At 45.6% G+C, this 26,658-nt stretch overlaps 3 protein-coding genes across 3 annotated transcripts in view; 2 read left to right on the top strand and 1 right to left on the bottom strand.

Annotated features, from left to right (window-relative positions):
• jade3 (jade family PHD finger 3) overlaps positions 1-26,658 on the top strand; it is a 55,040-nt gene that overhangs the window by 8,223 nt on the left and 20,159 nt on the right.
• Positions 13,115-16,531, top strand: LOC130393756 (PI-PLC X domain-containing protein 1-like). The gene is made up of 6 exons (XM_056604476.1): positions 13,115-13,904; positions 14,010-14,146; positions 14,629-14,757; positions 14,866-15,021; positions 15,134-15,317; positions 15,812-16,531. Exons 1-6 carry the CDS (start codon positions 13,739-13,741, stop codon positions 16,054-16,056), a joined length of 1,017 nt encoding a protein of 338 aa, XP_056460451.1. The 5' UTR covers positions 13,115-13,738; the 3' UTR covers positions 16,057-16,531.
• Positions 16,526-21,586, bottom strand: LOC130392980 (putative GTP-binding protein 6; the record flags this gene model as incomplete). The annotated part of the gene is made up of 10 exons (XM_056603534.1): positions 16,526-17,085; positions 17,305-17,457; positions 18,154-18,302; positions 18,649-18,857; positions 19,275-19,433; positions 19,533-19,603; positions 20,039-20,169; positions 20,992-21,062; positions 21,178-21,315; positions 21,415-21,586. Coding segments are annotated over 10 exons (1,383 nt in total), but the record flags the coding sequence as incomplete, so codon positions are not given.

Here is a 26,658-nt window from a genome sequence, read left to right as displayed (position 1 = left end):
TGACATAGGACTGACATAGGACTGACATAGGACTGACATAGGACTGACATAGGACTGACATAGGACTGCTGGATCAGACGTCTCGTTATATCAGAGGAGATATCACATATCACGTTATATCAGAGGAGATATCACGTTATATCAGAGGAGATATAAAGTTATAATAGAGTAGATATCACATTATATCAGAGTAGATGTGATACGTAACACTATATCAGAGAAGATACCACATTATTTCAGAGTAGATATCACATATCATTGTAGCTATCTCATGATATCAGAGTAGATATCACATTATGTCAGATTATGTGCAGTGTTTCCCCTAAGATGGAGTTGCAGTAGCGGAGGTGAAATGTTATTTTTTCTGCTCCTAATTTTTTTTGTGTGCTCTCAAAGCACACCCTGCCGTGAGGTTTCTATGTGTCTGCCGGCAACAGAAGGGTGTACATACAGCACATTTGTGCACAATAACGAGCAGGGAAATATGGAGAGATTAAACATATTAAAAGTATAATCTTTAAAACCATTATTTCAATTTATTTAACAAAAAATATATTATATCAACAACCACCGTATACAGTAAAATCACATAACACAAATACTACAAAAATCGAAAACGTCTGTGCCTCAAACCAATGCATCTTCCTACCCCCTCCCCTCTCCCCATCACAAAGGTTGTAGTAGGACCGTGAAGAGGCCATGCCTCTATTGAACAAGTTTTGGGGCTCCAGAGTCAATAATGGCGACTCTACTGAAATTGTTGCTAAATCCAAAATCCTCAAAATATCATGAGATACTTTTCAAAACTAAAGGTTGTAGTAGGACCATAAATAAGCCATACCTCTATGGAAAAAGTTTTGGGGCTCAAGAGTCAATAATGGCGACGCTATTGAAATTTTACCATTGTGGTCGTTTTCAGTTTGCACTTTGCAGACTAAGCTCGGGCTGAAAGCCGACAGCTCATAGAAGCCAATGCAATTCACCGTTCGCTAAAAACGACTTGTTTGGATGAAAACAATGTTGTAGCTCGTTCTCTGGGTTACTACACTCAATTGTGTCGCAACGATGTTTCACTGATAATCTATTGAACCACAATCTCTGAATCTGCCAATTCATTTCCAACTTTACTGAAGTTCCTCTCCGTTTATAGGCTTTACTCACAGCGTGAATTGACCTGGATATTAAGCGTCCGTAGCGCAAAATAATATAACATTAGTTTTTTAAAGAGATATGAAGGAGCTCTCCTCAGCAGCGGCGGTCATATTTCAGCAGCAGCTGCTAGGTGCATGTAGGCGAAACACTGATGTGATATCATGAGATATCTACTCTGATATCAGAGAAGAAACCGTAGATATCACATTGATCACAGGTCAGAGTAGATTACATAATCCGATGTCGAGTAGATACCAAACATAAGAGTAATCAATGTGTAACGGTTGGACGTGAACACTGACGGAGCAGGTAGGGGTTAGACAGTACAGAGACTCATCTGAACTGGATGAAAGCGGTAAGGCAGAATAACTGATAAGCAGACAGACAGTCAACCCGTGTCCGTGTCTCCCCCCCCCCCCCCCCCAGTGCTCGGTGAAGAACTGCAACCACGCCGTCCACGTGACCTGTGCCTTCGAGCAGACCCTGGAGATGAAGACCATCCTGGACGAGGGTGACGAGGGTGAAGTTCAAGTCCTACTGCCTGAAGCACAGCCGCTCCAAGACCCCCGGCGCCGCCGCCGAGCCGGGCCTGAGCCCCGCCCGGCCCAAGCCCGTCCCCACGGAGACGGAGAAGTGGGGCTGCGGGCGCAGCGGGCTGCGGGAGCTGGAGGAGGAGTTCCACACCGCTGATCCAGCCGGGGAGCTGGCCCGCGACCTGGGCGTGGCCGAGCCCCTCATGGACTTCATCTTCCAGTACTGGAAGCTGAAGAGGAAGACGAGCTTCAACCGCGCGCTGCTGCCCCCCAAGGAGGAGGAGGGCAACCTGCTGGTTGCAGCCGCAGGAGGACAGCATCCACACGCGCATGCGCATGTTCATGCACCTCCGGCAGGACCTGGAGAGGGTGGGTGCAGAGAGAGCGTGTGTGTGTGAGGGTTGAGTTAGGCCTGAGTTATGGTTGGACGTTGACGCAACGCAACGACCACGCAGACGCTTCGACAGGAGTCGTGAACCTGTTTTGGTTCTGCGTCGGGTTTGCGTTAGTGGACCAATCACAGGCCTTGATGCTGCGTCGCCTCAACGTAAGGTTATCATTTTTGGAAGTCGCATGTCAGGCCCTTATGGTGGACGCAAGGAGGGTCCGCAACGAGGAAATGGGTCTGTGAACCCCCTTGCATTGTGATAACGTCCAACCATAACTAAGCCAAATGTTTGGCTCAAAATGTTTAGATTGATATTCTGCCAATACTCTGAGTTATTTGAGTGTCCATTGTGGGGACACAATGGACTATATAAAAGTATATAAAAGTATATGAAATAATTAATATAGTTGAATGGGTATATGTGTGTGTGGCATTTGTGTGTGTTGTGGGGTGCATGTGTTTGTGTTTTATTTGTGTGTTGTGGTGGTGTGTGTGTGTATGTTTTATGCTGAATGGTTATTCTGGTTATAATCTGCTGGGTTTCTAGACAATTGAGTATTCTTTGTAATAATATTTCAAATAATGATTTTAATTCACTTAATGGGCTTGCGTGTTCATGTGTGTGTATAAATAGATTAGTAATTGACCTATAAATCAAGGATTATGTTATAAAGTGTGTGTGTGTGTGTGTGTGTGTGTGTTTCCCCTGCAGGTGAGGAACCTGTGCTACATGGTGAGCCGCAGGGAGAAGCTGAAGCTGTCTCAGAGTAAAGCCCAGGAGCAGATGTTCAACCTGCACATCAAACTCCTCAACCAGGAAGTGACTGCAGGTAATAATAATACATTTAATTTAGAGGCGCCTTTCAAGACACCCAAGGTCACCTGGGTGACCCTAGGTAGGCCCCTCCTGCCGTCTCGTTTCAGTATCCATAGCTACTGCATGTCGGTGTAATGGAAAACATATCTCATTTTATGCTGTCACACTAAGAAAGCGTTTTTTCCATCATAGAAAACAGACATTTCTTTTTAATAATGGAATATGGTGAAGCTTCGTGCTTTCCCTCTCCAAAGGGGCTTCATTAAAGTAATCCTCTTCCTGGGCGCTTCAAAGGGTCTCCAGGGAATAGCTCCCCTGCCGAGTCACCATGCGCTCTTAGCTAATGAGGTTCATCAAAGCTTGTAATGCTACAACTAAAATCAGGATACTGGATGAGGAGGTTTAGTTTTATCAATATTTCCCTGTGTTAGTGTTCGAGTGCTACTTGTCAACAACCTGTTGGTACATAAATAAGAGAGACGAAACAGAATATTGGATGTCCTAAATGCGTCTAATTTCGAGGGTGGTGATCCTGTGGTTCGAGGAAGAGAGAACCACATGATGAGTTAGTTTGTACTGATGTGTCCGTGGCCGGTTGTGTTATTCTACGGTCAAACTGCCGTCCGCGCTGAAGCTCCCGCTGTCGGCCGTACTAACGCCGGGTTCCTCCGCAGGCGTTCCTTTGTCCTTCCCCATCGAGAGCCTCCTGTTCCACCCCTCCGCCCCGGATCACGCTGAAGCTCAAGATGCCCAAAGCCCAGCTGCTGGGCAACGGCAAGAGCAGCGCCAAGTCGGGCAACGGGCCCCTCTGTCCGGATAACAGCCTCAACGTCCACGAGCAGGGGCCCGCCGTGGTCCCCGGGGGCCTGGGCCTGGGCAAGCCCCAGCTGCACAGCGCGGCCGGAGGGAGGAGCGCCTCCAACGGCCTCCCGCCCACCTCCTCGTCCTCGTCCTCGTCCTCCTCGTCCTCCGGCCACCGGGAGGCCAACGCCGTCTCCAGCAGCACCTCGGCGCCCGCCAAGCCCGGGCAGCGGGAAGCCGCTGGCGCTGCACGCCGCGCTCCACAGCCAGCACGCCTCCAACGGCAAGCCCCCGAAGCCCGCCGACGCGGAGCGCAGGGGGCCCGGGGGCGGGGGCAAGGCCAACGGCCTCGCGGAGAGGTGCGTGGCCCAGAAGGACATCTCCTGCCAGACGCCCGGCGGGGAGCAGGGCGCCCCCCTGGCCGAGGCGCTGTGCCGCGGCGGCCAGCCGGCGGGCTTCCGCAAGGCGGGCATGGAGCACTTCAGCCGCTCCTTCAAGGAGGCCACGGTCAGCCTGGTCCGCAGCACGGAGGACCTGCGCCGGCCCCGACCGGCTGGGCCGCAAGTCGTCCTCCTCTTCCTCCTCTTCCTCCTCCGCGGCGAAGGAGCGGCTCTGGCCCAAGCCGGCGTCCTCCTCCTCCGAGCCGCCGCCCAACGGGGCGCGCTCGCGGCGGGAGACGGACGGCTACTGTCCCGACGCGGAGCTCAGTGACTCTGAGTCGGAGGTCAAGGGCCGCCACAGACAGAGGAGGGGGCCCAAGTCGCCGGCGCCGGCCCCCGGGGCGCCCCTCCCCCCGCCCTACGCCCGTGGCAAACCGGCCGTGGCGTCAAGAGGCGCGGTTCAGAGGTGACGGCCGTGACGGGAGGTCTAGCGACCGCCACGGCTGCGACACGGCCTCTCCCGGAGGGGGTCGCCGCGGAGCGCTGCGCCCCCCCAGGATCCGTCGACACTGGCGGTCCGAACTCTGGGTGGGGGGGCGGGGTTAAGGGACCATAGATGCTATCCAGGAATAGTGAAAGACCGATGCATGATGGGCAGTGTAGGGCCGTTGAAACATTGTACTAGATGTGTCGAGTCGTGTCCCCCCCCCCCCCCTGTGTCTGGCATGGGCTCGGGCCGACGGGCCTCGACCCCAGAGGCCGATGTACAGGCCCGATTTTTCTTAGCTAGACATTTGTAATCACACCCTTTTCGAATTTGCATTAAACTCCAAAACAACTCCACAAACTCTGGAATTCCTCCTACACAAAGGATAGGTTTGCCTTTGAACAGCTTTTGACTGCTGTTGTACATATGTTCACTGGCCACTGGAGCGAGTTGGTCTGAACTGGAATGTAGATCATTTGTTGTCACAGAGTCCAAGAGAGGAGGGTGATTTGAATGCGCTGAATACGTACATCACAGGGGGGGGGGTGACCATTCGAGCAGATTGTACCACACCTGATTAGTCACAGTGAAGGACTTCCTCGTACCCTCTCCTAGTCTCCTTGAGATTCTCCTATCTGACATATCTTACCGAGGTTTATATGCTGGAATACAAATGTGTACCAAATGTTCTGCATTCCCAGGGAAATGCAACTACACCGTTCAGAGTCAGGTATGAGGTGTGGATGGACTATATATTTCCAGCTGTATGCACTACTTTCTCTGCAGTGGGGAAACCAGACTCGTTTAAGGTGAAGATAACAAACGTAGCTATACTCTAAAAAAAAACTGGCTAGAGTTATGGGGGTGTCTTCCTTCTGCTGACTGACTTTATCGGAGACCGGCTCCAGCACCACCTTTCCATAATAAATGGTTCCATGGGCCTTCTTCACCTGGCAGCCATCTTGGTTCTTAACTCTTGCTGGAAAAGGGAACTCGGGGAACTGAATGTGCATTCGGCAGCCATCTTGGTTCTAACTGCCAGCAGGGAGGTCCCATCCGGCTCGCGCTTAGAACCAGGATGGCCGCTCGGTGACTAAGGCCCATAGAGCACTTCAAGATGGTAACTATTTGAGGTAATAATAAAAAGACAAACTTTTATCTTTTCCAGTTAGACTTTTTTTGACCCCACTTATCTTCCATTATTATGGCTTACATTGCCAGCAGTTTCAAAGTGTTAAAGTGGGATTACATGTTACAGTATTTTTGTTTATTCGTATTTTTTTCAACGAATGCCTTGTCAAGACTCCTTTTTTCTTCGTTTTTTTAAAGAGCAAACACACAGAACCGCATTTTTCATTTGGCTGAAAAAAACAGTTTGTTTATATAAACTTCTGGATGGCGCCCAATGCACACATGTGGTCTAGCTGTTCTGTTCCATCGGCCCATCATACTAGCGGATCACAGCGTTTATCAACACGCAACATGTGCCAAAACGTCAACTGTTCAAGATACAGACTAATATATCGTTATCTTCCAACCTCTCTAAGGTGGTCATGAGCATTTCTCCATGTATAAATTACTTTGGTTTGTGGTTTGCCAGTTTGCGACACATTTGAGACTATTTTCCAACCCGAAGAGAAATAAAGTAGTACAGATACTTCTGTTTTGTATACGATCATACTAATAACCTGTTCTACTGTGAACTTTCTGCCTGGAGCCAGCGACAAACACTACATCCTGACGGGGACTGTCAACCGCAGAGGGAAATATTCAGAGCTACACGTTTTACTGTCAGAAAAGGACCTAATAATTGTATTTTCTTTTTTTAAGTACATTTTTAATAAATTGTGAAAATGCAATATTCCATTTTGCGTGTTTTGGAATTATTTTAGATGCAGACTTTTGGTACTCTTAATTAGCCTGGGAACCCAATTAATTTGCTTATGCCAGGCTCTTACTATACCATTCTATTAAAGGGCCCTATTTTAACACAAGGTGTGAGCTTAATTAGCCATTATTACACAACGTTTCGAAATCTGCCTTTTCCTATGCCTGAGTGAAATCACAAGGGGGAGTTTCCATCTAGATATATAATGGATACAAAGGCAACATTTCCTACTGTCCAACGGTTTGATTAGTAGACGGGTCAATCAAATATACATCTAGGTGGAAACTCCCTGTGATGTCACAAAAGCACAAGGTAGGGCAGATTTTGCAACGGCTTGCAATGGCTAATCCCACTCACACTGGTGGTAACATAGGGGAACTTAAATAGAAAGGGTTTACAAAGAAGCACCGACTTCTCTAACTGACCGCTAGATGGCAGTGATCCCCAGCGTAAAAAACAATTGTAGCCGTAACTGATGTATTTGAAGTTTACACTATTCCTTCCTCTCCGAATACTCTATCCATATGTTCTGAGTTGACAGATGGAATTTGGAAAATAATTAATTAATTAGGACACTTCATTTGCACTTGGAGGTGCAAATTAAGGTAAGGCGGACCGGCCTAACTTAACCGGAATCGATACTGCTCTTTTAAAAATAAGTAGGGTGTTAACAGGGAAGTGGAAGTGCGATGGGGCCACTGATCAGCGAGTGTGGTGTGTGTTGTGTGTGTGTGTGTGGGGGGGGGGGTCCCATCTTCAATCATCTGTTCGCCTATCACCAAACTGCCTCCTCAAACACCTGCACGCAAAGACCCCGCACCGACGCCCCAAACACCCCGCATCGCCTCCCCACACCCTGCATGCAAACACCCCGGACCGCCTCCCCAAGCACCCTGCATGCAAACACTCCGCACAGCCTCCCCAAGCACCCTGCATGCAAACACCCCGCACCGCCTCCCCGAAGCCCCCGCCCGCCTCCCCAAGCACCCTGCATGCAAACACCCCGCACCGCCTCCCCAAGCACCCTGCATGCAAACACGGCCGTACCGCCTCCCCGAAGCCCCCGCCCGTCTCCCCAAGCACCCTGCATGCAAAACACCTCGCACGGCCGCCGGGGAGGAGCGCCAGGCAGTGCATTGTGTGTGCGGTGAAGAATCATGACCATTCCGTCTCGTTATAATACGTAAGGCGGAGTAGTTATGCGGCCTTTTTATTTGATGTACAGTTTGGTCAAGGGACTGGTTTTTGGGTTTCCTGGTCGTGGATCCTGTGCTGCTGACGCTGTGTGAGAAAATGCCGGTTTAGTGCATTTTGAGAGAACCCAACCAGGGAAGATCCCGCTGCGGTACCGTAGCGCTGCCAATGGTTTATACATGTGATCTTTATACGGATGTTACTGTTATTCCTCTGCTGTATTGGAACCAGGGACCTTTTCAAGATATTCACTGGAATACATTGTGAATTGTGTTATCTCGCACTTCGGTGTCAACGACGTAGTTTGAACATGTAAGTAACACTGCAGTCAACCTACATTCCATCCACTAATAATAGTTTGGGCTGACTGTTTGCCATTCACATTTGAGTCTGCGTGTCATGAAAAACGAGATGCACGTCAATGACTGACCAAGCATAGTGGCCGATCTGATGTTAATTTGCTTAACAAATTTGGTTTTCTGCAGACATCGGATCCCACAATGTCAGCCAATTTAACCCTGAAGGAGCTGCCGATGGAGGACTGGATGGCACACTTGCCCAGTACTCTGTGGGACATCCCCCTGTGCAATCTGGCCATCCCAGGTCGGACACATAACCCAGTTATAACACTGTTGTATGGTTGACCAAGACTTCGATTTCGTGCTTGCTGTAGAAAACATATCCCTGATATTAAAAAAACAATACAATTATAATTTTCATTTACATTGTTTAACCGATTTGCTATTTGCTATATTTAAACCCATGTGTCATTAATTAGTCCCGAGCAGGTAGGTAAGTTGGAGCAGGTAGGGGATAGGTCTATGGCTCAATAGTTAGGGTGAGTGCATCATCCCAATAGGTCTCCAGAAAGCTGTGTCTTTAGCTGTGTAGCACTAAAATGACCAGTATCATACTTAAAGTTGACCCCAATTAAGTATTAAGTAGACTAATGGGTTCTCTTCATGTCTCTCTCTCACCACCAGGCAGTCACAACGCGATCACTTACTGTCTGGATATGAACGACCGATCCCCAGTGGACCTTACACAGCCCGACATGCTCCAGAAGCTGGACAGATACATGAAGCCCCTTATCCGGCCCTTCGTTTACAAGTGGGCCGTCACCCAGGTAAGATGGGATGGGGGGGGGGGGGGGGGGGGGGGGGGGGGGGGGGGGGAGAGCACGGACATGTGAGCAAAGAAAGGCTCTAAAGATATGCAAATATGTATAGAATTTATACATATACGCACCAATTTTGATGTCACAAATGGATGGATTCGAAACAGCTTGTAGTGAGTAGTCAGCCTTACACAGCAGGTGGTAACCTTTAACCCTGATTGGCAGGAGCACGGCATCCAGCAGCAGCTGGACTGTGGCGTGAGATACTGTGACCTGAGGATTGCACACCGGCCGACCGACAACTCCAATGACCTCTACTTCTACCATGGAAGTCTATACCACCGTTACCGTAGAGGTATACTTAACTTATTCTACTCCTACACAGAGTCTACACCACTGTCAACTGTAGAGGTACTTTACTAAATCTACTCCTAGCACAGAGTCTACACCAACGTTATTGTAGAGGTAGCCTACATTACTAATATTACTTCTACCACAGTGTACAACACCGTTACTCGAGAGGTGCTTTACTAATACTACTCCTAGCATGGACTGTGGATGGTATATTTATGAATAATACGGTTACTTAGAGTTATGTTGATTAGGGCTTCATTATTTTGGCAAAAAATCGTATTGCGATATTTTGTCATTCTGCGATACACTGCGATAAGAAATATAAAAATGAATATAAAAATAAAAGATAATTAATCATGGTATTATGATTGGGTTGATTTTGTAGCGGCGTGCATCTGCATAGATCCGTTTGGAACCCCTCTTGTATGGTGCAACACTGACGAAGGCGTCCAAAGGCTTTTCTGCTTTGGCTTTGCATGGCATTCAGATTTGGCTTTGCACTCATCATTCAAAGCTCTCGATAAAGTACTTGTTTGTCCAACGTCGTCTTTTCTGTGACCAAAGCAATTCCATACAACTGACGTTGTTGTTCTCCTCTTTTTGCTGGGTCATTTAGAAGTTTTGTTCCACGATTAGCAGGGGCTGTCTACGACTGCTTTGGTTGTCTGATCATGAACTGATCAACATGATCAATGATTGGTGGTACGCTGTGCATGCAGAGCTGCATGTCCCTCAGTGTATCCAAGAACCCTTAAATCAGAGTAAATGAAGTTATATCAGACAGATTACTCTTGTAGATTAGTCATGGAAAATGAGAACCGTACAAGAAAACAATATATTGTGTAATATGGATCAGTGGTTTTAATTAGCCTCCTGTGTGGTCTTTTGTCCTTTTAGTAAGTTGACTCAGCTATTCCAAAACCATACTATCAAGTTGTTTATAAGTTGATAACAACTTAATATGCGTCCAACATGAACTGTCCCCAACATTGACTTAAGTGCTCTGGGATGTGTGAGTTCTTGAGGAATTTATGAATAAAACACTTATATGATGGTCTCGGCCTGTGGTCTTTGTCTATGGTGATCTGTACATGCCTGTGGTGGTCTTTAATGTGTCTATTGTGAGCCGTGGTGGTCTGAGGTGACCTGCGGTGGACTCTTAACCTCCATGTGGTTCCCCACAGACGGTGCTGACAGAGATCCGAGCGTGGCTGGACCACACCCCAGGGAAGTGGTGATCCTGTCCTTCAGCCACTTCCTGGGTCTCAACCAGGAGCTGCACATGCTCCTCATCACGGCCATAAGAGCAGCCTTCGCCACCAAGCTCTGTCCAAGACGGTAAGTAAGGCCAGTGGTTTGCGGCACCGCCACGATTGTTGATATGTATTTACAGTAAACTTGGTGCACCAAGAAGTAACTTGGCATACAACAATTAACGGAGCGTACAAAAAACGATCCATTCTAACAGTACCACTAGTGTTCCGCTTATCGCCAGTGTGCTATGTTCATTGTTTGTGTATGGTATTCTTATTATGAGTACCTTATATTGACACAATCTATATATTTGAACCTTTTCTTCCTCGGCCTTTATCTCCATTGCCGCAATACCCAAAATATCCCAAGTGGATCATTTAAAGCACCTAATTTTATCTTTATCTATAAAATCTGTGTTTCTTCCAGGAGCCAGTGACTCTGAGGAACCTTTGGGCGATGGGCTACCAGGTTATCGTGTCTTACGAGCACAAGCTAGCGTAAGCGGTCAGAACGACCTGTGGGCACATATTCCCTACTGGTGGGCCAACAAATGGCAAAGCCGAGGCCCTCATCAGGAGTTTGAGCAACGGAAGCAAACATGGCCCGACCGGGTAATTTCCCCCAAAACTTTCGCTAAAACTGAAGCGTCAGGACGAGCACTTTATTGGAAAATTCTCTGCTTTCAACACAAAGGGATGCATTGATACTGATAATCTACTCCTATGCTGATACAGAGTCCAAAAAGTAATGTAAGCAAAGTTACCCAGTTACCGTTTTTATCTATTTAAAGTTCTCTCTAGAGAACATTAAGGATTGAAACATTCTTTTGTAAGGAAGAATGTTTCTTTCTTTCTATTTGTGGGGTACCAGAAACATTTGTACATGGCACTAGGTTAGTTTGAGGCTGCTGTTGCTATCTCATTCTTGAATTGTCCCTGTATGTATTCAAGACGGGAATAAACTCAGATATCCGGTAGCCTTTTCAACCTGGACATAGTTAAACATTTATATATATGATTTTTTCAGCATGTAACATTTCTGGACACCCCCCAACCCCCTCCAGGAGGTTTCTTCGTGACAGGGATCAACCTGACAGAGGACATGAAGTACATCTGCTCCCCACCCGACCGAGTCACTGAAGGACCTGGTCACCTCGAACTACCCGGCCCTGCTGGCCTGGGTCAGGGAGCAGAGCCCGGGCTCCAAGGTGGGCTCCCTCAACATCATTGCCGGGGACTTCATCAGCGAGAGCCAGTTTGTCCCGAGCGTGGTGGCGCTCAATGAGAAGCTGCTGAACGACAAGATACTCAATGGCCGCCCTCCTGAGGGTCGGACTGCAAAATAAAAAACCTGCTTCTCAATACGTGTCGGAATGCGACGTTGATGCGCATCGCGTATAGATTTGTATTGGTCTGCATATGGATATGTGTGTCAATATGAATATCGCTGCGTATCCGTCTACGTATTGATACTTACAAGTCTGTGGAAAATGTGAAGCAATGGCATGAAACCACGGGTGCTTGTGTTAGTAAGAGAGACAGGAATGTTCAAGTGGTTTGAATTAATGCATCTCAGACGTATTGCACTTCTTGACGACGGAAGATGAGAATAGAATATTTTATATATTTTAGCTGCTTCTGAAAAACACTGGGTGTCTTGACCCGCACTGACCTTTATCTGAATTTGTTTACATTTCGTTCACTCGAGTACTGTGTCACCGTGAGAAAAATCTGTAATAATTAGCAATATTTATAACTACTGATAGTCTCTTTTCATTTCAAGGGAATCCTCTTGATGTAGGCATTTCAAACACGCAAGCACAAAATGTATGTAAGCTGGCTTTAGCTAGCCACAGACCACATCGCCACACTGCAACTGAACTAAAAAAGAAGGTATGTCTAAATGATTGTTAACACAAGATTTAAAGCAGTTGCCAAGTTGCACTCAGTTAATACGTTTATGCAAAGTAGGCGAACGTGTAGGAGGCCACAGAGCATGTGGTATATATTATTAGCATGAGCAAACAACCATGGGTGTTGTAGCTTTTATAAACTATACTTTCCACCCGGATACAACGGCGGCGCCTCCTAGCCTGTGGTGCTTTTCAATAAAATAAACAAGTGAATAAAGACTTTATAGACAAAACAACCAGTCTTTTTGTGTATTTGTTGTTCATAGTTGAAAGGCGATCATCTATAACGAGTTGTCCAACTTAAGGATCTAAAGGCTTTAAGTCCTTGTTGTGGCAAACTAGTCATCGCTCAATTAATAGATTCTGAGGAGCAGGTGAAGGGTTCAGGGGAGCCTCCCTGCTCATTGATGCTACAAGATTATATCAAACCCAGAACCTTTCGAATGGGAATCGAACACCCATCCACTAGACTACACCATTATATCCACTCTATTGTGTTCATTCCACCTTGCTTTAACAACAAGCCAAAACTGTAAACCAGAAAGTTCACCTTTTCCTTTTGTTTCCATGTTGGCCCTTCCCTTAAAACCAACAAACCCTTTGTTCGATGTTCTCATTCATTTTCATTGTGCTCAGTGAACAGCGTCTTAATATAATAGGATCTGCATTACAGGTTATACGTGTAATTAGTTTAGCCAAGCGTGGGTTGTTGACATGGACAGTTGTGGTATATGAATATTATGAAGCATAACACATAACAAGGAAACAGCGCCCTCTGGTGTGTCCAAATAGTAGGAGATAGCGGTGAATCGACGAAAAATCAACCCAGTACCTCGACACACCACCTGGACTACAGTTTGCTGTATTTTGGTTAAAGAGACTGGCTTAAAATACGAGGAGATATATGCCATAATTGGGGTTTAATCTATAATCTTCGTCTCACATAAACGCGCTGGCGCAAGGCGAATAACAACTGGATTTGGGACGTAGGTCAAGATGATTATTTATTTTTGCATTTTTTCCAACAGTGGCCACATCTCTAATCGACCGTTAACCTTTGCACACAAATATAACCTATAACCTGCCATCATCGATACACGATTACGATAGGATTTGCAGATTCTGTAGGAATCAATGAAAATCATTTCTATGATTTTCTATTCGCACAGGGTCTGATTTAGTTGTCATTTTTTCTGAAGCTAATTAAAGTGCAATAACATTATTGGATATAAAGAAGAAGAACAGCCACAGAATAACTTTTGCGATCTATGGGTTGGAGGTCGTTGCTGGGCTTTAACTTTCCACTAGGTGACTTTAACCACTCAGACTACTTCCTTAAACTATGGACCAGGACGCATCTATTTCTCATTACCATTCTCCCTATAGCTTCACTATGAGAAAGGTATGTCTCGGAAAACCGTGGACTATAACAAAGGGAACTGAATCTCTGAAGTTTTCTTTATGCGAACCAATGGCCTGAACGCTTTCAAACGAGAATGCGCATCCACCATGTCCGACGACAAACACTCTTCCACGGACGGCTTTCTTACCCAGGAGTACGAGGAATGGATGTCCCGTTTACCAGAGGAGCTGTGGGACATCCCATTATCCAACCTAGCCATACCGGGTAATATATATTATGATCGGTGATAAACCAGTGAGGAAGATCATCACTACAAATACAATTCAAAACTTGTGTTGGATCGAATGTGTTGTGTTGACGTGAGACCAGGCAGCCACGACGCGATGAGCTACTGTCTGGATATGAAGTCCCCCATGGTCCAGTCCCAGCCCATCCTCATCAGACTCCTAGACCGACTGTTCAGGTGCTTCTCGCGGCCCGTGATCCTCAGGTGGGCCACCACGCAGGTAAGACGTGTGGATAATAAGATAAAGTTATAACAACTTATACACAAGTGGTGGACGTACTTATTGGGGGTCGATCAAGTGACGGCTTAGTTTTGTTTCTCAATGTATGTCGTAACATATAAACAAGCAGAAAAACACTAAGTTTTGTTTTGTGGCTGTGTATTACTATCGCTCTTTAGTTGTAGGTGACAGTGTTCTCACAGAACAGGATCTTTACAACAGCCTTCACTGCTCGGAGCGATGTGTTATCTGTATTATGAGGATGTGCAACGTTAGTATTGTTTCATGCTTGATGATGCAAAAGAAAAAGGATAATGAAGTAATATTGCATGTTCTTTATTTGTAAAAACGTTAATTATGAAAGAGAAGTGAAAACGAAAACGAAATTGCCAAATTGTAACCAGCATAGCCTGTCCTTCACAATAGCTTGTTTGCATATCATCTGATCTGCCTTGTTGAACTGATGGTTATCCCATCTGCAGCATAAAAGCATCGGGGACCAACTTCATATGGGGATCCGATACTTCGACCTCCGCATCGCACGGAAACCTCACGACTCCTCCAACTACCTTTTCTTCACTCACGTCATTTACTCACACCTATCCGTTTTGGTGGGAAAGAGTCAACCTCATCTATATAATATATATTTTAATTGAACACTGCATTTACTCTCCAGTACACTCATACCCCTTTTCTGGCGAACGCCTCACCTTCCATAGGAGACGCTGGCGTCTGTGGCCACATGGTTGGAGTCCCATCCCAGGGAAGTGGTGATCCTGTCTTGCAGCCATTTTGAGGGAATGAGCGCCAAAGTTCATGAGTCCTTCATTCTGTCCCTCAGGAAATTGTTTGGCTCCAAACTCTGTCCCAGGATGGTGGGTTACAGTCATATTTAAACTATAAGTGTCTCTAAACTGACATGGTATCTTTAAAAAGACAACTGTTGTGTGATCAATGAATTGGCCAATTGCTGTCTTGCCCGCACAGGAAGCAGTGCCAACCTTGAGGAGTCTGTGGTCCAATCGTTGGCAGGTACTGCTGTCCTACGAGGACCAATCAGCAGCCAGATATCCCGAGCTCTGGCCAGCCATCCCCTACTGGTGGGCCAATCAGCCGACGGCACAGGGCGTCATCAACTACCTTGACGGGCGGAAAGCCATGGGGCGCCCAGGTGAGTCTCCGGTACATACCTGGTCCCAGCTGAGTGTAGAATATACCTGGCCTAGGTGAGTGTAGAATATACCTGGCCAAGGTGAGTGTAGAATATACCTGGCCCAGGTGAGTCTCGGGTTTGTACCTGGCCCAGGTGAGTGTAGAATATACCTGGTCCCAGGTGAGTGTAGAATATACCTGGCCCAGGTGAGTGTAGAATATACCTGGCCCAGGTGAGTGTAGAATATATCTGGCCCAGGTGAGTGTAGAATATACCTGGCCCAGGTGAGTGTAGAATATACCTGGCCCAGGTGAGTGTAGAATATACCTGGCTCAGGTTCCTACCTGGTCGTTTGCTGTTAGGTTCAGCAAGTGATACAATGCATTAATGTGTTATTGTTTGGGTTAGCTATTTCATAGCTGTGTGTTTCATGTCTTGTTGTCAAATAAGGCTTGTTTGTGTGTGTGGTTCTAATAGAAGGACTGTTTGTGTCTCTCGGCATATCCTAACAGATGGCTTGTTTGTGTCGGGGCTAAACCTGACGACAAACCTGTGCTTCATGGTCCTGGAGTGGGACCAGTCCCTGCGGACGCTGTCCCAGGAGAACTGGGATCAGCTGAGCGTCTGGCTTCAGAAGCAGACCCCCGGCTATTCCCTCCAGAGCCTCAACATCATCGCAGGGGACTTTGTTGGGCCCATCCCCTTCTGTCCCCTGGTGATCGCTCTGAACCAGAGATTTCTCCTGCACACCAAGTAGATGGTTCCATCTTATTCTCTCTTAAACTCTACCCTAAAACTGCCATTAAACCCTATCCTTAAACGATACGGTTTATCCATAGCCTTAAACCCTTTCTGTTAAAGTCTGTCATCAAAGAACAAATGCTTTGTCTACCGTATTTCAACCACTTCCAAAACCCTTCCCTTAAACCCTGTCCTTAATGAACAAAGGTTTGGTCTACAGTGTTTAATGGGTAAAATATATGACGATTGAAATGAGGATGGTGATCATGAAGGAAGTTAATCATGATATAATTGTCTCAATATAATAGAGATATTACTACACTCCTGATGGCCTAAGAATTAGGTAATTTTAAAGTTTTTAACACTAGATGTATTTTATTCAGTTTATCAACCACTTGTAACATGTAATTTAAAAGTTCATATTACATGAAAGATGTGTATAAATGATAGTTTTTATAAACTGTATTCATGTGCCAGCATTAAATAAATGACTATAAACAATAATGTTTGTACCAAATAATTTAGTTTATTTCAAAGAAAAACAAATAAATGAGATGACGCTGAACGTAAATGTATTTTTCTCTCTGTAGCGGAAAGGGAAAATAGCCAGGGGGAATCAAATGGAAGCAGCGTTTGGAAAACACTGCTGTAGGAGTGCGACGTTATCCTGACATCGCTCACGTTTGGCTCAAATTGTTTACAAAACGATATTCTTGAGGGATGGGACGTTTTTCCTATTGGCGAAAGGAGGGTCCGCTCATTAACACCCACGTGTCCCTGTGTCCCCATAATGTCTTTGTGTACCCCAACTATTTAAGACTTGGGAGTAGAGTGCTCCTTTGGAAGAAGACTGAAGCGGTCGTCTCCGCGAGACGGCGTGTGACGTACGGTAGCAGGGGGGACCTTGCGCCGCCTCTAGGATCTGGCCGGGAACATCTTCCTGTAGCGCCCGTATGCCGCCGTGCCGATGATCACCATGACGACTGCCGATCCTTCGTCGGCGTCCACAGTCACTTCCTGTACGGTGGCCTCCCTGTACAGCCAACTAAACCCCCACACACGATTAATAACCGCTATATTATTGCTTTTTTTCTTTGCCTTTGTTATTTTTATTTAAATTATAATATTTTATGATGCGTCTGCTACTTTCCATTGACAATTATATTTTCCATTTACCTGGGCTCGTAATGGTAAAGTTACTAGTACAGCATCATTTGTGATGAAAAAAATCGAAAATCCAAATTAAACTTCAAAACCGACTCGCCTTAATTGGGCTGAGCTGAGGTCTACTTCGAGGTTCAAGATGAGCTTCCCGGTGGACCGGACCACCTCGTCCTCCAGGATCGCCTTCAGCCGGTCCAGACCCTGCTCCGTCAGCGCCGACACAGCCACGGTCTCAGGCTCTGTGGGGTGGTAGCTGAGCACCACAGAAACACCATTACCAACCACCCCCCACGTTAGCTCCATGTAGGATCAATATTCGTCTGGTACTTTACCTGTTTAACTCGTTGCACCCCAAGTTTTACAGGATGCCTTCAGGTAGACCGGTTTTCAAACTCACAACGTTTACGCCCAACACTCTAACCACTACTACCCTATCACTAGAGCCACATAACATAACATAACATAACCCATTCTGTGTTCCTTCACCAGATTTTTTCTTGCCTTCTTGGGTCTACTGCTAGGGGGCTGTCAAAAATATGGCCTGTTAAGCCCTTTGAGACTTTAATTGCGATTAAGTGATATACTAATACCATTTTTATTGAGTTAATTTCAATATTTTTCCAGTTAACGGTAGCGTGGGCATATATATAAAGGCTGAGCTGTGGGAATTTTGTTCTACATACACTACAGCTCAAGCATTCAATGCTAGATGACGTTTAAATCAATCATCATTCAAAAATTGATTTGCTACAGATGTTCCGCAGACAGGAATTATCCAGGGGTACCCACCTGCAAGATGTTCTTTAAAAAGGTCACATATTATACCCTCAGCTGCGAGTGTGATTAGCCATCACAGTTTCAAAACGGCCTGTAATGGCTCATCACACTCACACCTGATGGTATAATATGTCACCTTAAAGCAACGCTAGCAAAGAGAAGTGGTTCTTACTCGTTGACCAGGTCGATCTTGTTGTGGACCTCGATCATGGAGCTCATCAGGCGGTCTGGGATCTGCAGACTTTTCAGGACGTTGAGGACGTTCACCTTCTGGTTCACCGTCTCCGGGTGGCTGATGTCTCGCACGTGCACTATGAGGTCCTGGAACATGCACGGAAACACGAGGGAACCATGGTTACGCATCGGCCACTTCTTATTAATGAGCCACTACGCTATGGAAGGAATTTGTGTTTGCTGCCAACTATAGGTCAGGATCTGGAATGCGTGGTACCCTTTAAACAAAAGATTTGCACAGCAAAACCTGAATTTGCCAAACAGGGAATGTTCATGGGACTTTTGTGTCTTTTCGGAGATGAAAGTGAAGAAAGAGACAGGGAATGAAATGTATCACAGAACCACAGATCAGAATCAAACCTGCATCTCTACCAGGCTTTTTGCCAACGTGGTGGGCAGCACACTAGCTACGTTTCCAACCGGGAGGCGGTACCGAGTGTTTGACGTCCTCCAGGGTGGCCGAGAAAGAATCGATGAGCTGGTGGGGCAGCTGGGACAGGAAGCCGATGGTGTCCACGTAGAGCACGGTCATGTGATTGGGCAGCTGGCCGGCGTGCACCGTCACGTCCAGCGTAGCGAACAGCTGGTTCCTGGGCTGGAGGGCGCGGTCCCCGGTCAGTGCTTTGATCAGAGTGGTCTTTCCTGTCCCCGAGAAGAAGAGTATTCAATGTCCGCGAACGGGGAGACAGATGTTTGCTATTTCATTGATTGGCAGCTGTAGCAGGATATATTTTGCTTAAAGTTATTAGGCTGTGAGTCCGTACTATCATTTTAGATTTAGTCATTAAGCAGGTAGAAGGGGTGGGCATCTTTCTCAATGGCTGAGGACCTTAAAGGGATTGAACCCAGTAACTCTATTCTGGGAAGAAATGCTGAAATACCTAAAATACCGTCCATAATAAAGGGATAAAGTTAAAAGACAGTCCACCTCCTTCACCATTTTCAAAAAATACCTACTTTATTTGGTTAGGATCCCTGTGATTTCTAGTCAAGATTTAAATGACCAAATAGAGTGAGTTTATCCTGTGTTTTCATAGCGGTCTGTCTTCAGCCTCTCACCACAGTTGGTGTATCCCATCACCGAGACGACTGGGAAGTCTTTGTCTTTCCTCTGGGAGCGCAGCAGGTTTCTCTTCCTTCGAAGCTGCTCGAGGGCCACGCGGATCTTCGTTTCCCGCTCTTTCAGTTGTCTCTGTTGGAACTCCTGCAGCGTCTCGCCTGGGGAAGAAGGTGACCATGAATAAAGCTTTCGCACGATACAATAATTTCACACTTCCTTATTTACCCCAGAACCGATCAATAAGAAGCAAAACATACCTGAGCCGCCGATGTATCTGTTACCGCCGCCCTGCTGGTCAAAATTTGCTATTTCGTTTCTCAGGCGAGATCTGTCAAGGTCATGAATTTCCAATCCGTTATTCATCAAGAATTAATAACGCGTACATTAAAGGCAATTACAATTACAACAAAAAAGACTCCGAGACAAAAAGCTAAAGGGAGCAAAAATACAAAAAATATAACTAGATAAAAATACTGTGGCCCCTCAAATCCCATTCATAAGCCAACAGTGGTATCAGCTCATGGGCACAGCTAGGGGTGACTTGTTCTAGGGCACCTCATCACTCAGAATGCGTCAAGGGATTGACAAGCAACCTTTTAGCTGGCAGATTACTCAATAATATATTAATCTTAATGAATGGCATTTTATCTACAATACTTTTAGTGAATACATTCCTTACATTGGGAGGCCCCAGTGCCAGTGGGATTCAAACCCCTGGTAGTGTTAATGCCTTGCTTTAGCAGTTGAAAGGCCACCTCCCTACCTGAGCAGGGGGATCTCCGCCAGAGAGATCTGTAGCTTCGCCTCACGCGTCCGTGCGTTGCGGCGGAATATGTGGAGGACCACCGAGTAGCGATCCAGGACCTTCACACCCCAGGCGTCCTCAAACTCTTTCTGTAACAAACATATAGCCCTCCTTAGACTCTCTGTAACAAACATATAGTCCTCCTTAGACTCTCTGTAACAAACATATAGCCCTCCTTAGACTCTCTGTAACAAACATATAGCCCTTATACTCTCTGTAACACAGAGATAGTCCCCGTTAAACTCTCTGTAACCAACATATAGTCCTCCTTAGACTCTCTGTAACAAACATATCGTCCTCCTTAGACTCTCTGTAACAGACATATAGTCCTCCTTAGACTCTCTGCAACAAACATATATTCCTGCTTATCCCTCTGTAACAAACATATAGCCCTCCTTAGACTCTCTGTAACAAACATATAGCCCTCCTTAGACTCTCTGTAACAAACATATAGTCCTGCTTATCTCTCTCTGTAACAAACATAGTCCCCCTTAAAGTCTTTCAAGTTGTATAGTCCTCCTGTGTGTTACAGGGAGAGTTTAGGTCCTGTAACAAACATGTAGTTTGAAGAAGAATATGTCTTCACACTCACTCCGTCACACAACAACACAGGCCCCTCAAACAATCTCTCTCGAAAACCCACTGCAACACAAGTACATGTCTTAAAATCTCTATCTAAAACACAAAAGTAGTCCTCAAACGGCATCAAGATTCAACACAAGAATATGTCTACACACTCACTCTGTAACACAAGAAAACAGAGCCCTCAAACAATCTCCACACCACAATATAGTCCTCAAACTGCACTAGAAACACACAGACAGTCCTCAAAACTCACTCTATAACCCAGTGTCTTTAAACCGAGACTCTGACCCAAACCCCTCTTTAATGACGGTGATAAATCCCAATACCTCAGATGAAGGAGAAAGTCGCTCCACGTTCACAAACACGGCAGTGATCCCTGGGGTTTGCCTAATCTTTTCTGGGGGTAAAAAAATAATACTTGAGTTGACATGAAATCACATAGATAGCTATAGTTAACTACTTATTCAATTATTACAAGTATGGTCCCAGTGAAATAGTCATATTGATGTTACCTGTGAGAAACTGGAAGTTCCCTTTGCCAAAAATCGTCCTTTTCTCTGGCGTCTTAGTGGAGAGGATGATCTTGTCCACGACCCTCCAGTTTTCCAAGGTGTTCACCAGACCAACGGCCTCGTCCACCATCAGCTCCGCTGCAAAGCACCCTTAGAAATTATTCAGCTATCATCGGGACAGAAAAAAATCTCAAATTCACAATCATGTAATGTTATGGAGTCTTGTATCGTGGTCACCCGTTGTGAGATACTGCTTTCTGCTTCCCCATTTCACATCGGGGTGAACAATGAAGATCCTGTGTTCTCCGTCTCCGATGACTTTGGGAACCTGTTGATGGAACAGCTCGTCTACCTCGGCTTCATCAATCAGATCTCCATCTTCATCCTCATCATGGTCTTCTGTGTGGCAAGTGTGGCAAGTATGACGTCACCGGGGTTGTCGCTATGCTTGAATTGTCTGGCAGACAGCGTTAGAGATCTGTCCTGGTTGTACGATAAACAGTTTTGTGTAGCGACCCTATAAAATGGGGGCTTCTGATATCTCCAGGACACAGTCGTCAGCTTCTGGCTTGTCTGTAGAAAGCCTGGCCACAGCTTCCTTGCCAAATTATGTATAGTCATGGTGTGGTCTTTAACTGGTGTCTTGGTGAAGATATAGATACATAATTAACAGAAATACTCTGCCTGTACCAGTTTAAAAGGTACAGATATGAATGCGTTATCTGCTACAACCGTAGCAGAAAAAAAAAAAAAAAGTTCATCGAAGACGAAGGACCCTAGTGTCAGACACTGGTGTCCTGGGATGGTAAACATGCTTTAATTTGTCAACCTTCCAACCATTCCCTTCTTCACGGGTTCTACGGTAACACAAAGGAGGCCCCCAACCCGCGTCTGCCATCTAGTGGATTCACACGATATTTAGAGAATTCTATTGCCGGATACATTTCCAGACATAGAGATTTTTCGAATGTTCTATATTTTTGCGTAGTAATGGACATAATGTGCACAATAAAAAATAAAATAAATAAATAAATATACATAAAAGCAGTTGTAAATGGACATTAAATAAGAAATCAAAGATGCATATTTTAGGAAAATAGCACTACTTTCTAAAATAAGTACAAAAAAGTATAAAGTACAATGTCATGTGTAGGTGTACAAGTTGCAGGGGAGGCAGACTACGGGGAGAGAGGTATATGGGTTTTTATTTGAGTCTAGATTCATATTTTTTGAGCAACTGTTAAACCAGAAGGGCAGGTGCACAGACGCCAAATCGAACTAGCCTATTTATAATGCTGCCCCACCAGTTGGACCGCTAACATTGTGTACCAGATGAAGTGGCGGACGTCGATCCGGTTGTCAGCCGGTTTTCCTGTAAGAATTTTTTTATTGTTCAGGTGAGCCAGGGAGACAGTGTACGCCTCCGCTTACCTCATTCATGATGCTACAATTGAGCGTTATTTCAGAGAGGAAGGACGGGGTTACAGCTACATCAGTGCAGTATAGAGAAGCGGGAAAGAGGGAGGGACTTCTGACAGAGGGGTATCCATATCCGTTACATGTTTGGATATTGATTTGTCAAATTCTTGATCGAAAAACGCCATATTATTTTCCTTCTAGTTATTGTTCTCTGTCGTGTTCTTATTATACTCGCTCCGGGGACTGGTAACTGGCGTACTCAGCTCACCGGAAGTAGGAGACAAGATATTGCGTTCCGATAGACCGGGATAACTCTATAATTCATGATCCTCTCTCATTCTAGCCTTTGCAGGTCTTAACCTGTCAAGGAATTCCTTGTTTGGTGGTGATGCATGATGGACAAGATAACAGGGCGTGAAGATCATGCCGGGAGAATCGAAGGAGCCTAATTAAACTATTATTTATGTTTTTTCATTGACGACTAGTCCTTTTGGCTACGGTTCGTTGGAATTGTCCAGTCACCCAAATGCGCCTTAGTGCCCAAAGTGGAAATGCGTGTTTTCTGGAGCACCACACTCTTTATTGGACTCTTGAATCACTGCGCCTGTTATGGTAAGAAACCGCTTTAAAAATACACATTTTGAGATACGCATTCCTAATCATCTCCATGATGAATAAGACCAAGCTTCCTTAGAAACTATGCCTAACTAGCACCTTTTTCTTTCTCCCTTTCAATGACAGAAGAGAAAGAGAATTGTATTGTCGGCGTGGTCGGAGAACCCATCACGTTGCCGTGCTTCTACAGCGGGCACGAACTCAACACTTTGAACTTCTCCGTGGAGTGGAGGAGAGACTCCCAGGTGTTGTTGCGGTCCGTGTGGGAAGAGGCCGAACGCGTGGAGCAGTGGCCGACGGCGGACACCAACACCTCACGACTCTCGGATGACGTGCTAGAGAACGGGGACTTCTCCCTTGAGCTGTCCGCCGTCCTGCCCTTAAGACAAGCCCAAACGTTTCACATGTTTCTGGTCAGAGAGGGTGAAGCACGACGCTCCCCGCTTTGCACCGTGTGTCTCAGGACAGCAGGTAAGGTGAAGGAGCGATAGCATAATATATATATTATGTTTAACTTGAAGGTCTTGGAGTCACTAAATACAGGTCTATATTTCCTTGAGTTTGACTAAAACATTTTAATGTATCACTCGACTGATAAAATAAGCAACTAGCCTACAATACTAATAATTACATATTACTAATATAACAGCAATCATTTCATTATCAGCAAAGTCTTAAACATGCACCTGGTTCTTATTCGTAACGGGAAGGTGAGTATAATCTTTCAAGTTGATGCAAGAAATTGGATGCTTTAAAGATGATCATATGAAGCAAGACTTAAAAAGAGGATTGCGGTTATCCTGGCTTCTGTGTATCATAATATAATTGGTGTCTTTCCACAAACGCAAATGTTTCTTCGTTTTGCAAAGTCAGTCGTGATTTCCGTAACAAGGACAACATGATGCCTCACCTTCAAATCCTAAAATATACAGAGTTAAAACAACTTGATCTTAAGGTTAGCCAAATCGTGTGTCGTGTATGTCCAGTCAGACAACTTTTCTGTGTTCTTGTACTGTCCAGTGTGAGCCAAATCACCAAAATGAATTCCAGACGATTTGTGTCGTTTGGCAATAATAAAGACTTGAACTTGAATGGCAAGGCTGCTAACGTTTTAATGTCTGGACCCACCTCTTGAGGGCTTTTGGCAAAGTACCCACAATTTTTTTTCCCCATATTGGGGTAATTGATCATTACCATATCATAAAAAGCCCCTACAGTATGTGAAGATACTTTTAAATTAATCTAAGTAAGGCAAAGAGTATTTTACTAATCCTGAGGAATGAGTAAAATACTCACAATTGCCTGACTCAAGACAGAATAACAACACAAACAGAAAAGCAAGCAACGCAAGTACGCCACAGTGAAATGAGTACAATAGTCATAATCCAAACCGTGCTACCCAGCTAGCTTCACCCCTCCCTCGGTCCAGAGGCTGGACCCTCCAGAGGCCAACCAGACCACCTTCCTGTGTCGCTCTGTGGGGGCCACCCCGAGCCCACTGTCCACTGGCTGATCAACGGGACCTGGGCGCCGCCGGGTGCCTCGGTGACCTCCTCCACCGCGCCCATGGCTAACTCCAGCCTGCACAGCATCATTAGCCTGCTGCTGGCCGACGTCTCCCCCCAGACCACCGTGACGTGTTCGGTGGAGGTCCCCTCGCTGAACGAAACCCTCAACGCCACAAGCTGTGAGTGCCGGGCTGTGGCTGTGTCTCGGTCTGTCCGTCTGTTGTCTGTGGCTCGCTCTGTCTAGTCTGTCCGTCTGTTGTCTGTGTCTCGCTCTGTCTAGTCTGTCCGTCTGTTGTCTGTGTGTCGTTCTGTCTAGTCCGTCTGTCTGTTGTCTGTGTGTCTTTTGTCCAGTCCGTCTGTTGGTCTGTGTGTCAGTTTCTGTATGTATCTCTCTATATATCTGACAGCTTTCAAATCTGTAAGTATCTCCATCTTCCTGCCAGTCTGTCTGTATATCAATATGACAGCCTATGTCTGATTATCTTTATCTCCCCGTCCTTCTCTCTGTACATCTATCTATCTATTTCTGTTTACCTGTCTGTCTGTCTGTCTATTTAGTGTGTCTATCAGTGTGTCTATCCATCTAGTCGATGTGTGTCTGTCCAGCTGTCTCGCTGTCTGTGTCTACCAGCTATCTGCCTGTCTATCTGTCTAGTCAGTTTGAATGTCTGTGTCGTAATGTCAGTCCTTCTGTCTGTCTATCCGTCTAGCCAACGTCTATCTCCTCAGTGTGTGAGTGTGTGTGTGTGTGTGTGTGTGTGTGTGTGTGTTGGTTCTGAGCTGGTTCTCTCCCATCCTACCAGATGGGGTGAAGGTGAGCCCAGTGGGGAGTCGGGCGTCCGGGGCTCTCTGGGTGTTCAGCACAGCTCTGTGTGCGGCCGTGGCGGTGCTGGTGACGGCAGCCATCGTCTACCAGGTGCTAGTGGACCGGGGCCACAAGGAGCTCAGGAAGACACACAGGTGGGGATGAAGAAGACCATGGTTTGGTTGTGATTCGTAACTTTGTGGAATTTATTTCTGAAATTGCGATTACTATGAAGTAATTTAGCTGACACTTTATCCAAAATGAATCTAATGCAGGGATGCCTACAGGTAGACTGATTGGGACAGTGGGGTTTGAATCCCGAAGGTTTTGGCCGGAAGTCAAACACCATAGTCAAACACTACTTGCTTGGTTACTAATCGGAATTTGCCGTAATGAACCACCCAAGTTCACATTATAATTTACCGGTCCATTGTATCGGCAACTTAATAACAACATCAGCCTTAGCTCTACATCGAAACTGACCCTCTCTATTTTAAGTATCTAAAAAAACAAAATACCTGTACTTAAAGTGTGCCAAATACCTCCTGGGTAGTTTAGACCTGATTCGTGAAAGGTGTTTTTTCTGTATGAATTGATATTTTATCTCCTGTGTTCACCAGGATACAGGTACAATTTTTCAGGCTCGTCGGAAGCAGTGGGCGTCAGTCTGGAGCACTCAGATGGATCAGACTCCAACAACGAGACAGATGGGTGAATGTCTGGTGGCCCCTCCACTAAACTCAACCCATGAAACACACACTTTGTTGTAAATATGTACATGTTGAGGAGTCTACTTTGTTGTAAATATGTACATGTTGAAGAATCTATCGCAATACAGCAAACTGTACTTAAATCTGTATGAGGACAATTCCGTTAATTGACACTTGCATTATGATGCTTTTCAAGTCTCCCACACTCAAAGGACTTGTGTCTCCTGATTGATGTACAGATCAAATTGTGTCACTTTTCTCAGTGTTTAAACGTTCAATAAATTAATATAAAAAGGAATGTTGCATTACTTATCATGTGAATAATTGTATAATGATTACGATATACTAAAAAACTGATTAAAAACTGTTTTAGCTCTGATAGAAAAGTACTAAAATAGCTAAAAAAATAATGTATTGTAAAGGA

This window comes from Gadus chalcogrammus, chromosome 12 (assembly GCF_026213295.1).
Source record: "Gadus chalcogrammus isolate NIFS_2021 chromosome 12, NIFS_Gcha_1.0, whole genome shotgun sequence".
Taxonomy (NCBI): domain Eukaryota; kingdom Metazoa; phylum Chordata; class Actinopteri; order Gadiformes; family Gadidae; genus Gadus; species Gadus chalcogrammus.
Note: the sequence above shows the minus strand (reverse complement) of the source record. Positions and strands in the feature narration are given on the sequence as shown.